The sequence below is a fragment of the Hypanus sabinus genome, chromosome 18 (genome assembly GCF_030144855.1).
Source record: "Hypanus sabinus isolate sHypSab1 chromosome 18, sHypSab1.hap1, whole genome shotgun sequence".
NCBI classification, from domain to species: domain Eukaryota; kingdom Metazoa; phylum Chordata; class Chondrichthyes; order Myliobatiformes; family Dasyatidae; genus Hypanus; species Hypanus sabinus.
The window spans coordinates 77,405,037-77,417,722 of NC_082723.1; the positions used below are offsets into that span (position 1 = coordinate 77,405,037).

Here is a 12,686-nt window from a genome sequence, read left to right on the forward strand (position 1 = left end):
AAGTCCTAACCTATTCAACCTTTCTCTGTAACTCAGTTTCTCAAGTCCCAGCAACATCTTTGTAAACCTTCTCTACACTTTTTCAACCTTATTAATATCTTTCATGTAATTTGGTGACCAAAACTGCACACAATACTCCAAATTCAGCCTCACCAATGCCTTATACAACCCCACCATAACATTCCAACTCTTATACTCAATACTTTGATTTATAAAGGCCAATGTACCAAAAGCTCTCTTTACGACCCTATCTACCTGTGACGCCATTTTTAGGAAATTTTGTATCTGTATTCCCAGATCCCTCTGTTTCACTGCACTCCTCAGTGCCCTACCATTTACCTTGTATGTTCTACCTTCCACAGTGCAATATCTCACACTTGTCTATATTAAGCTCCATCTGCCATTTTCAGCCCATTTTTCCAGCTGGTCCAAATCCCTCTGCAAGCTTTGAAAACCTTCCTCACGAGTGGAAATGATGCTTCCACTACATCTCCAATCTTTGTATCATCAGCAAATTTGCTGATCCAATTTACTACATTATCATCCAGATCATTGACATAAATGACAAATAACAATGGACCCAACACTGATTCCCTAATGGCACACCACTATTCATAGGCCTCCACTCAGAGAAGCAATCCTCCACTACCATTCTCTGGCTTCTCCCATTGAGCCAATGTCTAATCCAATTTACTACCTCACCATGTAGACCTAGCGACTGAATCTTCCTAACTAACCTCCCATGTGGGACCCTGTCAAAGGCCTTACTGAAGTCCATGTTGACAACATCAACTGCCTTCCTTTCATCCACTTTCCTGGTAACCTCCTCAAAAAACTCTAATAGATTTATTAAGCATGACCTACCATGCACAAAGCCATGTTGACTCTCCCTAATAAGTCCCTGTCTATCCAAATACTTGTAGATCCTATCTCTTAGTACTCCTTCCAATAATTTACCTACTACCGACGTCAAACTTAATTTCCTGGATTACTTTTACAGCTTTAATATTTTCCTTTCTTCTTGACTAGATTTTCAACAGCCTTTGTACTCCACGGTTCCTGTACATTACCATCCTTTCCCTGTCTCATTGGAACGTACCTATGCAGAACATTTGCCACATTTCTGCCGTACATTTGTTCTCAATTTATACAATTTATACTTCCAAGCTTCTGCCTGATAGCTTCATATCTTCCCTTACTCCAATTAAACGCTTTCCCTAACTAGTCTGTTCCTATCCCTCTCCAATGCTATGGTAAAGATAGAATTATGATCACTATCTCCAAAATGCTCTTCAACTGAGAAACCTGACATCCAACCAAGGTCATTTCCCAATACCAAATCAAGTATAGCCTCTCCTCTTGTAGGTTTATCTACATACTGTGTCAGGAAACCTTCCAGCACACACCTAACTCCACCCCATCTGAACCCCTCGCTCTAGGAACATGCCAATCAATATTTGGGAAATTGAAATCTCCCACCACGACAACCCTGTTATTATTACACCTTTCCAGAATCGGTCCCCCTATCTGCTGCTCAGTGTCCCTGTTAATGTTGGGAGGTCTATAAACACGCCTCCACCTCTTTTGTCTCCCTCCCTGTCCTTTCTGAAACATCTAAAGCCTGGCACTTGGTGACCATTCCTGCCCTTGAGCCATCCAAGTCTCTGTAATGGCCACAACATCATAGCTCCAAGCACTGATCCACGCTCTAAGCTCATCTACTTGTTCATGATGCTTCTTGCATTAAAATAGACACATCTCAAACCATCGTTCTGAGCGCATCTGGAAAGATAAATAATAAACACAAGAGATTCTGCAGATGCTGGAAATCTTGAGCAACAAACACAAAGTCAAAGAAATTTACAACAAAGAAACAGGCCCATCGGCTCTTCCGGTCTCTGCTGAACCATTTAAACTGCCTACTCCCATCGACCTGCACCTGGACCACAGCCCTCCATACCCCAGCCATCCTTGTACTTATCCAAACTTCTCTTAAATGTTGAAATCATGCTTGCATGCACCACTTGTGCTGGCAGCTCATTCCACATGCTCACCACCGTTTGACTGCAGAAGTTTCCCCTCATATTCCCCTTATTCTTTTCACATTTCACCCTTAACCCATAACCTCTAGTTGTAGCCCCACACCACCTCAGTGGAAAAAGCATGTTTGCATTTACCTTATCTATATTCCTCATAATTTTGCACATCTCTATCAAATCTCCTCTCAATCTTCTATGTTTCAAGGAATAAAGTCACATCCTATTCAATCTTTCCTCCACCCCTCGCAACACCCTTGTAAAGTTCCTCTGTCCTCAGAGTGCTGGAGGAACTCATCAGGTTAGCAAGAGTTTATGGGAAGGAACAAACAATTGATACTCCTAGCCGAAATCCTCAGCACTTCAGGTCCATAACATTTTATCAGACAGTTCTGATGACAGAATGCGCTACCTGGGATGGTGGTCAAGGCAGATACACTCGGGACATTTAAAAGACGTTTACATAGGCACATGAATGTCAGGAAAATGGAAGAATATGGCCGCTGTATAGGCAGAAGAGACTAATTTAGGTTGTCACTTGATTACAAATGTAAAGTGGTACAGCACAACATTGTGGGCCAAAGGATCTGTTCCTGTGCTGTATTGGTCTATGTTCCAAGGCAGGGGTCCCCAACCTGGAGTCCACGGACTCCTTGGTTAATGGTTGGGGTCCATGGCATAAGAAAGTTGGGAAACCCCTGTTACTGACCTGCAATGTTAACCCTGTTTTTTTCTCTCTCCACAGCTGCTGTTTGGCCTAATGAGTATCTCCAGCAATTTCCAATTTTAGTTTCAATACAGAACATCTATATTTTTGATTTTTGCTTTTCAACATGAACCCAAGTGATTGTAGGACACATATATGGAAAGGCACCAGAACATGTAAGGCATACAGATGACAAATCAGAGCATGCCAGGAAACTACTGAGGATCTGCAGAAAACCGGGAACGACAAACATGTCGAGAGTGAAAGGAATAACTGCCGATATTTGGGTGGAGTCTATATTAGTCCATCATGGGTGAAGCCCTCCCTACCACTGAGCACTGCTGCACAAAACACTGTCACAGGAAAGCAGCTTCGATTATCAGGAATCCCCACCACCCAGATCATGCTCTCTTCTTGCTGCTGCCATCAGGAAGGTGGTATAGGGGCTTCACAACTCACACCACCAGGTTCAGGAACAGTTATTACCCCTCAACCATCAGGAAGGAGGTACGGGGGCCTCAGGACTTACTCTACCAGGTTCAGGAACAGTTATTACCCCTCAACCATCAGGCTCTTGAATCACCAGGGATAAACTGTATTTAACTTTCACTTGCCCCATCACTGAAGACCACAAGATATAGGAGCAGAATTAGGCCATTCAGCCCATCAAGTCTGCTACACCACTTCATCATGGCTGTTCCATTTTTCCTCTCACCCCAATCTCCTGCCTACTCCCTGTAACCCTTCATGCCCTGACTAATCAAGTCAGGGCATGAAGTCTATCAACCTAATCAAGTCTATCAACCTCTGTCTTAAATATACCCAATGATTTTGACTCCACAGTTGCCTGTGGCAACGAATTCCACAGATTCACCACTCTCTGGCTAAAGAAATTGCTCCTCAGCTCCATTCTAAAAGGATGTCCCTCTGTTCTGAGGCTGTGTCCTCTGACCTTAGACTCCCCCACCATAGGAAACATCCTCTCCACATCTGCTCTATCAAGGTCTTTCAACATTCGATAGGTTTCAACGAGGTCACCCTTCATTCTTCTGAATTCCAGTGAGTACAGGCCTAGAGCTGTCAATGCTCCTCATATGATAAGCCTTTCAATCCCACAATCATTTTTGTGAACCTTCTTTGAACCCTCTCCAATATCTGCACATCCTTTCCCAGATAAGGGGCCCAAAACTATTCACTAAACTCCACGTGAGGCCTCGCCAGTGCCTTATAAAGCCTCAATATTACATTCTTGCTTTCCCACAACCTACAGACTCACTTCCAAGGACTCATTTCCTGTTCTTGATAAGTATTGCTGATATATTTATCATCATTATTTCTTGTTCCTTTCTGTACTTACATAGTTTGTTGCCTTCTGCACATAGGTTGAATGCCCAAGCTGGTGCAGTCTTTCATTGATCCAGGACTGTATATGGTAATATATGTACTCTGATAATAAATTTACTTTGAACTTTGAATTCCTCACATCCTGATGTTGCTGTCCAAACAATCCCTGTGTTGATGCATAAACGTTGAGGGGAAAATAACGACCACAGAAATTGGTGCAGAGTCATCTCCAACACAAGCTCACAATAGCTGGCCTGACATCACCGTGAACACAAAACCAGGCCTGACGTCACCATAACAGCAAAACCTGGCCTGATGTCACCGCGACGGCAATAGCTGGTCCGACATAACCGCGACAGCAGTAGCTGGTCCGACGTCACCACGGCCAAACCAGCAGCAGTTTATTACTGACGTCCAACTTGTTGGTTGTAAGTGCAATTACTTGGGTATTTCCAATTCAGATAAATTTATTTAATCACATTTTCATCGAAACACACACACACACACATTATATATATATATAATCTCACTAGGGTGCCTAAGACTTTTGTACAGTACTGTATTTGACAATGTGGAACAGAGAGCGAGTTTGTAAATCTGGTTGGAGTAAAGGATGTTGGGAATGGCAAGGGTGGAGTGCCACAGGAGAGGTGCGGGACAGGTTGAAGAAAAGGTGTGCTGGGAGCGGGAGCTGGGGGTGGTGGGGGTGTGGTAATGTGGATCCATCCATGAGACACTGGGCAAAGTCATTTGATTCCAACAATTGGTTTATTGGTTATTACAGAATGTCTCTCTGGTGCTTCCCGCTCTTCCCTTTCCCTTCCCCTTTTCCCAAACATAATTCCCCTCTCCCTGCCCCCTTCCCACTCTCGGTCCACGACAGAGACCCATATCAGAATCAGGTTTATCATCACTCACATATGTCATGAAATTTGCTTTTTTTTGTGGCAGCAGCACAGTTCAAAACATAAAATTACTACAGTCCTGTGCAAAAGTCTTAAGTACTTATACATAGTTAGGGTGCCGAAGACTTTTGCACAATACTATGTATTGGTTAAAATAGGAAGGTGGTTGGGAAACAGAAGTAAGAGTACTTGGCTTTGTATTAGCTCAGTAGTATTAAGTGTTAGTTGGTAACTAGAAAGACATGATATACAGCACTGTGCAAATTACTAGATTTCAAACAATAAGGAAACACTGAAAAAGAGGAATAGCGATGTATTCCAGAGGTCCATGAAGAAGAAACTGCTCCTAAAACATCAAGTGTGGGTGTTCAGGCTCCTATACTTGGTAGCAATGAGATGGAACAATGCGGGAGAGGCAAGGGTAAAGACTGGAAGCAGCTGTTGTCATAGGTTGCAGGTAACAAGCAGGAACATGAAGGGCAATCTGTGCTGGAATTTCATGAAGGTATGCAAATGTATGTAGGCTTTTTCCACTGAGGTTGGGTGGAACTACAACTAGAGGGATTGGGTTAAGCGTGAAAGATGAAAGGTGACAAGTCACACCAAGGGAAACTTCTTCACTCAGAGGGTTGTGAGAGTGCACAACGAGCTGCCAGCACAGGTGATGCATGCAAGCTCAGTTTTAACGTACAAGAGAGTTTGGATAGGTACATGGATGGGAGGGTTATGGAGAGGTATGGTCCTGGTGCAGGTGGATGGAACCCAGCAACTTAAATGGTTCGGCACAGACTCAATGGGCCAAAGGGCCTGTTTATGTGCCTCACTTCTCTATGACTCTGCCAAGAACAATCATGGTCATGGAAAGACTGATCGCCTATGTCACAACACAGTACATAATAAACGAGCAATGTGAAAATGTCACTTCCACACACAATGACGGACCTCCATTCACTGTGCAGCCCTTTGGAAGATGAGATTATCCGTTTACTCTTCTCCAATGCATTGTTGTGGAGCCTAGATGCGTATCTAACGAGTTACAAAACCATAAAATATAGGAGCAGAATTAGCCCATTCAACCTATCGAGTCTGCTCCGCCATTCCATCATGGCTGATTTATTTTCCCTCTCAATCTCATTCTCTTGCCTTCTCCCCGTAACCTCTGACGCCCTGACTAATCAAGAACTTATCAACCTCCACTTTAAATACATGCAATGATTTGGCCTCCACTGCCATCTGTGACAACGACCCACTGGCTAAAGAAATTCCTCCTCATTTCTGTTCAAAAGGATTGTCTTTCTATTCAGAGGCTGTGCCAGAAGATCATGAAACATAGGAGCAGAAGGCATTCATCAAGATGCTCCCATAACAGGTTTAAATGACTGTTAGATCACCCAAATATCCAATACAAACTCTGTCAGAAAGCTTATATCATCACTACCTGGTTTTAAGATTCAAGTGTTTTTTATCATGTGTACATCAAAACATATAGTGAGATGTGTTATTTCCATTAACAACCAGCACACCCAAGGATGTGCTGATGGTAGCCCACAAGTGTTGCCACTCATTCCAGCATCTACATGTTCAGAGTGCAATAACAACAGCACATCAAGCCCCTTCCCTCCCTCCCATTCATGCACATACATAGTCCTCTAACTCCAACACCCTCCACAAGAGGACCATAACCTTGTTGCAAGGTTTGGAAGCTTGTGTGCCTCAACGACTGTGGGAACAATGCTGGCTGGAGTCAGAGCTTAAGCTTTGGCTCTTGGTAGGGTCACCCATGCCAAACATGTCAAAGGGTACAGGCCTGACTAAGAGTGGTCCACTTGTCCTCTTGTTTAAGGGGTTTAGCTCAGAGCTAAACATCTGGAATATTTCTGAGGCTTGCATGACTGATAGTAGTGAAGCATGAGAGAAAACTACTGGTATGATGAAGGAAGCCGTGAATACCACCAGAAATGGTGGACTATCATTGCTGCCCTAAATACCAGCACTGTGACAGGCAAGAATTTAGAGGGGCGGAGGGAATGGCACTAAGCTGTAATTCATTTGCATTCATTTTTGGAAACAACTCTATTTCCATCTTTAATATTTCTATTTTTTTCTTTCAGGGTTCTTTTGAAGACCCTGACCTGGAGCTACACACTTTTGGTTCTTTGCAGGAATGGGACCTGCTCTCGGGGTTTCATAACTGGCTGTTGATCGGCACACCAAGGGCTCAGCCTAAGAGTTTGGCTCGCCTTTGGAGGCCTGGGATCTCGGGGCTCTGGAGACCACAGATCGAAGATCTGTGCCCCGGACAGGTGAGTCGAGGTGAGACCCGAGATCTTTGGGCACAGAGCTAGAAAAAAGCGACGGAACGGACTTTTAAAATTGTAAACCAGAGAGTGGTTTGTTATATCTCCCCTCTCGCTGTGAAAATGGAGACCCTCTTTTGCCCTTATTAGGGGGAGGGAGAGAGAGGGGGGGGAGGGAGAGAGGGAGCATGCTCGCGGTATGTTGAATACTGGGCGAACAAGTAGTTTTTGGAGCACTACAAGTCTGTGTCTTCACTGTTGCTTTCCTCACGCTTGAGAGCTCACTGGTGCTGATGCTCTTTTTTGCCGGTGTGGGGAGAGGAGGAATTGTTGCCACTTACATGCGTGAGGAAAGAGAACAGTGGGGGGGAACTCTGGGGTTCTAACGTTTAGCTGTCATTCATTCTTCAGCCTCCAGCAGACTCAGACACACAGTAGACCATAAGATATAGGAGCAGAATAAGGCCATTTGGCCCATCAAATCTGCTCCAACATGGTTGTTGCATTATCCCTCTCAAACCTATTTTTCTGTCTTTTCCTTGTAACCTTTGATGTGCTCACTAATCAAGAACCTATTAACCTCTACTTTAAATTTACCCATATATGACCCCTTTCCTCAAAAGTGTTCTATAAATGCCCCTTTTAATGCTATTTATTCAACCAGGCTCAACATCTGCATCAACTTTCCCATCAGGGGTTGGCAATGGTTTATTTACAGGAAAGTTTTCAATGTGTTACTTGGCAGCATGTCCTGATTCCTGGTGCCACATGCACACACCATACTCCCAAAGCTTTGGCCAGCATAAGTCTGACACTATTTGGTAGGGACAAGGGATCAGATTGCATGATATTGCAGCTGACTAATAAACTTGGAAGGTGGGAGGGGAGGAATGGTGAGGCAGAGAAGTGTGTAGCAGCATTGCATGTTGATTCAAAGTGAAGCTCAATGCAAATTTCAACCTCCCACAATATACTCAGTGGCCTCCTTGTTATGTACCTCCCAAACCTAATAAAGTGGCCGCTGAGTGTGTGTCCGTAGCCTTCTGCTACTGTACCCCATCTACTTCAAGGTTTGAGGTTTTGTCCGTTCAGAGATGCTCTTCTGCACACCACTGTTGTAAAGGTGGTTATTTGAGTTACTGTCACCTCCCTGTCAACACATACAAACAAGCTGGATGAACTCAGCAGGTCAGGAAGCATCCATTGTTGATTTGACCACAGCATCTGCAGTGTACTTTGTGTTTACCTCCCTGTCAGTTTGAACTAGTCTGGCCATTCTCCTCTGACCTCTCTCATTAACAAGGTGCTTACCCGCACAGAACTATCGGTCACTTGATATTTTCTTTTGCACCATCCTCTGTAAACTCTACAGCAGGAGTTCCCAATCTTTTTCATGCCATGGACCAATACCATGAAGCAAAGGGTCCATGAACTCCAGGTTGAGAATCCCTGATCTAGAGACTGCTGTACATGAAAATCTCTGGAGATGAGTAATTTCTGAGATACTCAAACCACCCCATCTGACACCAACCATATTCCATGGTCAAAGCTACTTAGATCACATTTCTTTCCCATTCTGATGTTTGGTCTGAACAACAACTGTGCCTCTTGACCATGTCTGCATGCTTTTGTGTATTGAGTTGCTGCCATCTGATTGGCTGATTAGACATTTGCATTAATGAAGTGTACAAGTGCACCTAATAAAGTCACTGAGATAATGTAGTGAATAAAAGTGGGGAGATTTTGTCTTCTGCTGTGCATATTGATGCTGTATCGACATTAGGAATAAAGCAACAATCCTTCTGCTGAAAGAACCCAGAGGTTCCAGCATTATCTGCAGGAGGAAAACTATTGTTGATGCCTTGCTTAGAACCATACATCGGATATCAATGGGAAAAATTAACAATTCATTGCCTCGCACTGATGCTGCTCAACCCATGGATCGTTCATTGCTCTGGAGTCCTACATTGCAGTCTTCTGTGTCACTATTTTGAATGTAATCTTCCTGACTGCACAATAGGGTTTTTGGCCTCGTATGTTACAAATGGCTCTTTACAACTTGCATCATAGTGCGGTTCTTCATATTCAGGGTTAGCCTAAGGCTATTACAGCGCTGCTGGCCCTGCCTATCTGTGAGGAGCTTGTACGCTCTCCCTGTGACCACTTGGCTTTACTTCCGGAGCTCCTGGTTCCTCCCGCTGTCCAAAGACATTCCGGTTGGTAGGTTAATTGGGACAGTAGGGTAATTAGGCAGCAAGGGCCGGAATATCTAAATAAAGTTCAAAGTACATTACTATAGTGTAGTAGTACCAGTGACCGGGGTTCAATTCCCACCCCTGTTGGTAAGGAGTTTATACGTTTTGCCCTGGAACCAAGTGGGTTTCCTCTGGGTGCTCCAGTTTCCTCTCACTATCCAAAGACATAGCAGTTGGTAGGAATTGCCCTGTGATTAGACTAGTATAAAATTGGGTGATTGTTAGCTGGTGCAGCTCGAAGGGTTGAAAGGGTTTACTCCACACTGTATCTCAGTAAATAAATAAAACTATCGCCATATACAACCCTGAGGCTCATTTTCTTGTCGGCATACTCATTATGTCTGTAGAATAACAGAATCAATGAAAAGCACCCAGTGAGGAGTGTATGGAGATACAATATTGAGGAAAAAAGACTAGAAAGTGTTGACCTTGATTAGACATGATGAAATGTAGATGTGGAGTATTATCCATGAGATAAGGAACATCCAACAAAGAAGTTCTTGCTGTTGTTCCTTTTCACACCCTGTGTTGCATCAGCACAACCTTGCCGTTGCTTTAGGATTTTTCTGTTTTTTTACGAGGCTGAGTTGCTAGCTCGATGCTCAACCCAGCATGGATGGAATGTTTGCAAGGCCAGATTCGAACCCAGGACAGTTTGCCTCGAAGTCCAATGCTGGATCCAACAAGGAAGCTAGATATAAAAACAGACTTTCACCCTCTAGACAGTTTCAAACAATTGACAGTTTATTCCACTCCATAGATGCTGCCTAACCTGCTGAGTTCCTCCAGCATTTTGCATGTGTTGCTCAGGATTTCCAGCATCTGCAGAATCTCTTGTGTTTCCACGCATAGGATTTTTTTTCTTTTACTCCTTGTGGTCTGGACAAGGCCACATTTGTCATCCACACGCAACTTATCAGAGTGCAGGACCCCTGTAAAAACACACCTATGTAAGAGAAATGGATGGTTATAGGCTGTGACAGAGGGAAGGTCATTGGGAAGGTTTTATACAGCTTCTTCCATGACTTCACGTGACCCTGACCAGGTGGGTGATCATAGTCTTCCGACCATGATTGCTCCTGGCAAATTTTACAACAGAAGTGGCTTGCCATTGCCTTCTTCTGAGCAGTGTTTTTACAAGACGGGTGAGCCCAGCCATTATCAATTCTCTTCAGAGATTGTCTGCCTGATGTCGGTGGTTGCATAATCAGGACTTGTGATCTGTACCAGCTGCTCATGTGACCATTCCCCACCTGCTCCTGATCAGGGTGAAGGGCTAAGCAGGTGTTACACTTTGCCCAAGGATGACCTCCAGACCAGTAGAGAGAAGGAGCATCTTACATCCCCTTTGGTAGTGGCGTATCTCCACCCCGCCATACCCTTTTGAGTGTGTTCGTTGTTCACGCAAACAAGGCATTTCACTGTATGCTTTGATGTACACTGAATGTTTTGATAGCTCTGAATCTGAATCCTGTAATAACCCTATTCAATTTGAACTCTTCCCACATTCTCGTTAACACTGCACCCTACCAACTCCCTCTCAGTTCAAATGGTCAACTAACTTGTTGACCTGCATGTTGTTGCAATGCAGGTGGACACTCGAGTACCCAGGGGAGAATCTAGTCAGGATTGAGCCCGAGGAGTTGTGAAGTCCTTGTGCAGGATTCCCTAAAGGCTAACTTGCAGGTAAAGTCAGTAGTAAGGAAGGCAAATACAATGTTAGCATTTACTTCAAGAGGACTGGAATATAAAGAGACTTTATAAAACATTGGTCAGGCCATATTTGGAGTATTGTGAGCAGTTTTGGCCTCGTATCTAAGAAAGGATGTGCTGGCATTGGAGAGTTCAGAGGAGATTCACAAGGATTATCCCAGGAATGAAAGGGTTATCACGTGAAGAACATTTGATGATTCTGGGCCTGTTCTTGCTGGAGCTTAGAAGAATGAGGGGGAATCTCAATAACAGCTATGGAATAATGAAAGGCTTAGATAGAGTGGACATGGGGAGTATGTTTCCAATTATGGAAGAGTCTAGGATCAAAGAGGTCAGGCTCAGAATAGATGCAGGGGTTCTTATCCTTTTTTATGCCATTAAGCAAGAGGTGCGTGGACTAGAGGGACGTTCCTTTAGAACAGAGATTAGAAGGAATTTCTTTAGCCAAAGGCTTGTGTATTTGTGGAATTTATTGCCACGTACAACTGTGGAAGCCAAGTCATTGGGTATATTCAAAGCAGAGGTTGATAAGTTCTTGGTTAAATAAGGATGTCAAAGGTTATGGAGAGAAGGCAGGAGAATGGGGTTGAGAAGGAGCATAAATCAGCCATGATGGAATGGCAGAGCAGACTCGATAGGCCAAATGGCCTAATTCTACTCCTGTGTCTTATGGACTCAAGGATTGTGAGGAACCAGCTGTATGAGCAGCAACACTCCAACAATAAAATATATGTTCAAAACGCAAGTTTCTGATTGTTTTACTAGGCAGATAAGCAGACAATTAACCTGAACTATTCTATGCTGGTCCTGTGCTCAGGCCTATACTTCTGCGCTAATATAGTTTGTCTAACCCCATCAACTTCTATCCCATTTCCCCCAATCCTCTCCCCTGCTATTGTCTGCAACAATAAGCTTTAAAAGTGGAGTACAGGCAGTCCCCAGGTTACCAACGAGTTCCATTCCTGATTCCGTCTTTAAGTTGGATTTGTACGCAAGTCGGAACAGGTATTTAGTGTCAGTTAGTCAAACGTTTGCCTTAGTATATAGTATTTATTTTACCTTTCTATGCATAGAAAACACTAAGAAAACACTTAAGAAATGTATGTATTTCAATAATTAAACCACTGCATTGCTTAGTAATAACTGTAGATTTCATCGGAGCAGGGCCTTTCACATGCTCCATTATTCTTACTTTATCCTATACCTGTATCCTTTAAAGTTGTTCCAATCGTTGACCGACTGTAGCCTAAAGCTTTTCCAATGACCGATGGCATTTCACCTCTTTCCAATCACTTTATTATTTCCACTTTATTTTCAATCGTGATCATTTTCCGTCAATGGAACAGAAAACTATGGATTTTATGTTCTATCGCTGAGCGGCAGTGAACCGTCTGATTGGCCTATCAGAGTTCTCTTTAGGAACTAGATGA

The 12,686-nt window shown here is 43.6% G+C and overlaps 1 protein-coding gene across 10 annotated transcripts in view; it reads right to left on the bottom strand.

The window, feature by feature from the left end:
• The window catches only part of hic2 (hypermethylated in cancer 2), a 188,826-nt gene that overhangs the window by 154,733 nt on the left and 21,407 nt on the right, over positions 1–12,686 (bottom strand). For 2 of the 10 annotated variants that reach the window (XM_059943706.1, XM_059943707.1), the window contains one exon: positions 10,316–10,475. The exons of 5 other annotated variants lie outside the window; for them this stretch is intronic. In XM_059943706.1, the coding sequence (XP_059799689.1) occupies positions 10,316–10,475 (160 nt within the window). Of the gene's footprint in view, positions 1–9,971; positions 10,235–10,315; positions 10,490–12,686 lie in introns of those variants that run through there. 3 more of the 10 variants (XM_059943708.1, XM_059943709.1, XM_059943711.1) reach the window with 2 other exon arrangements.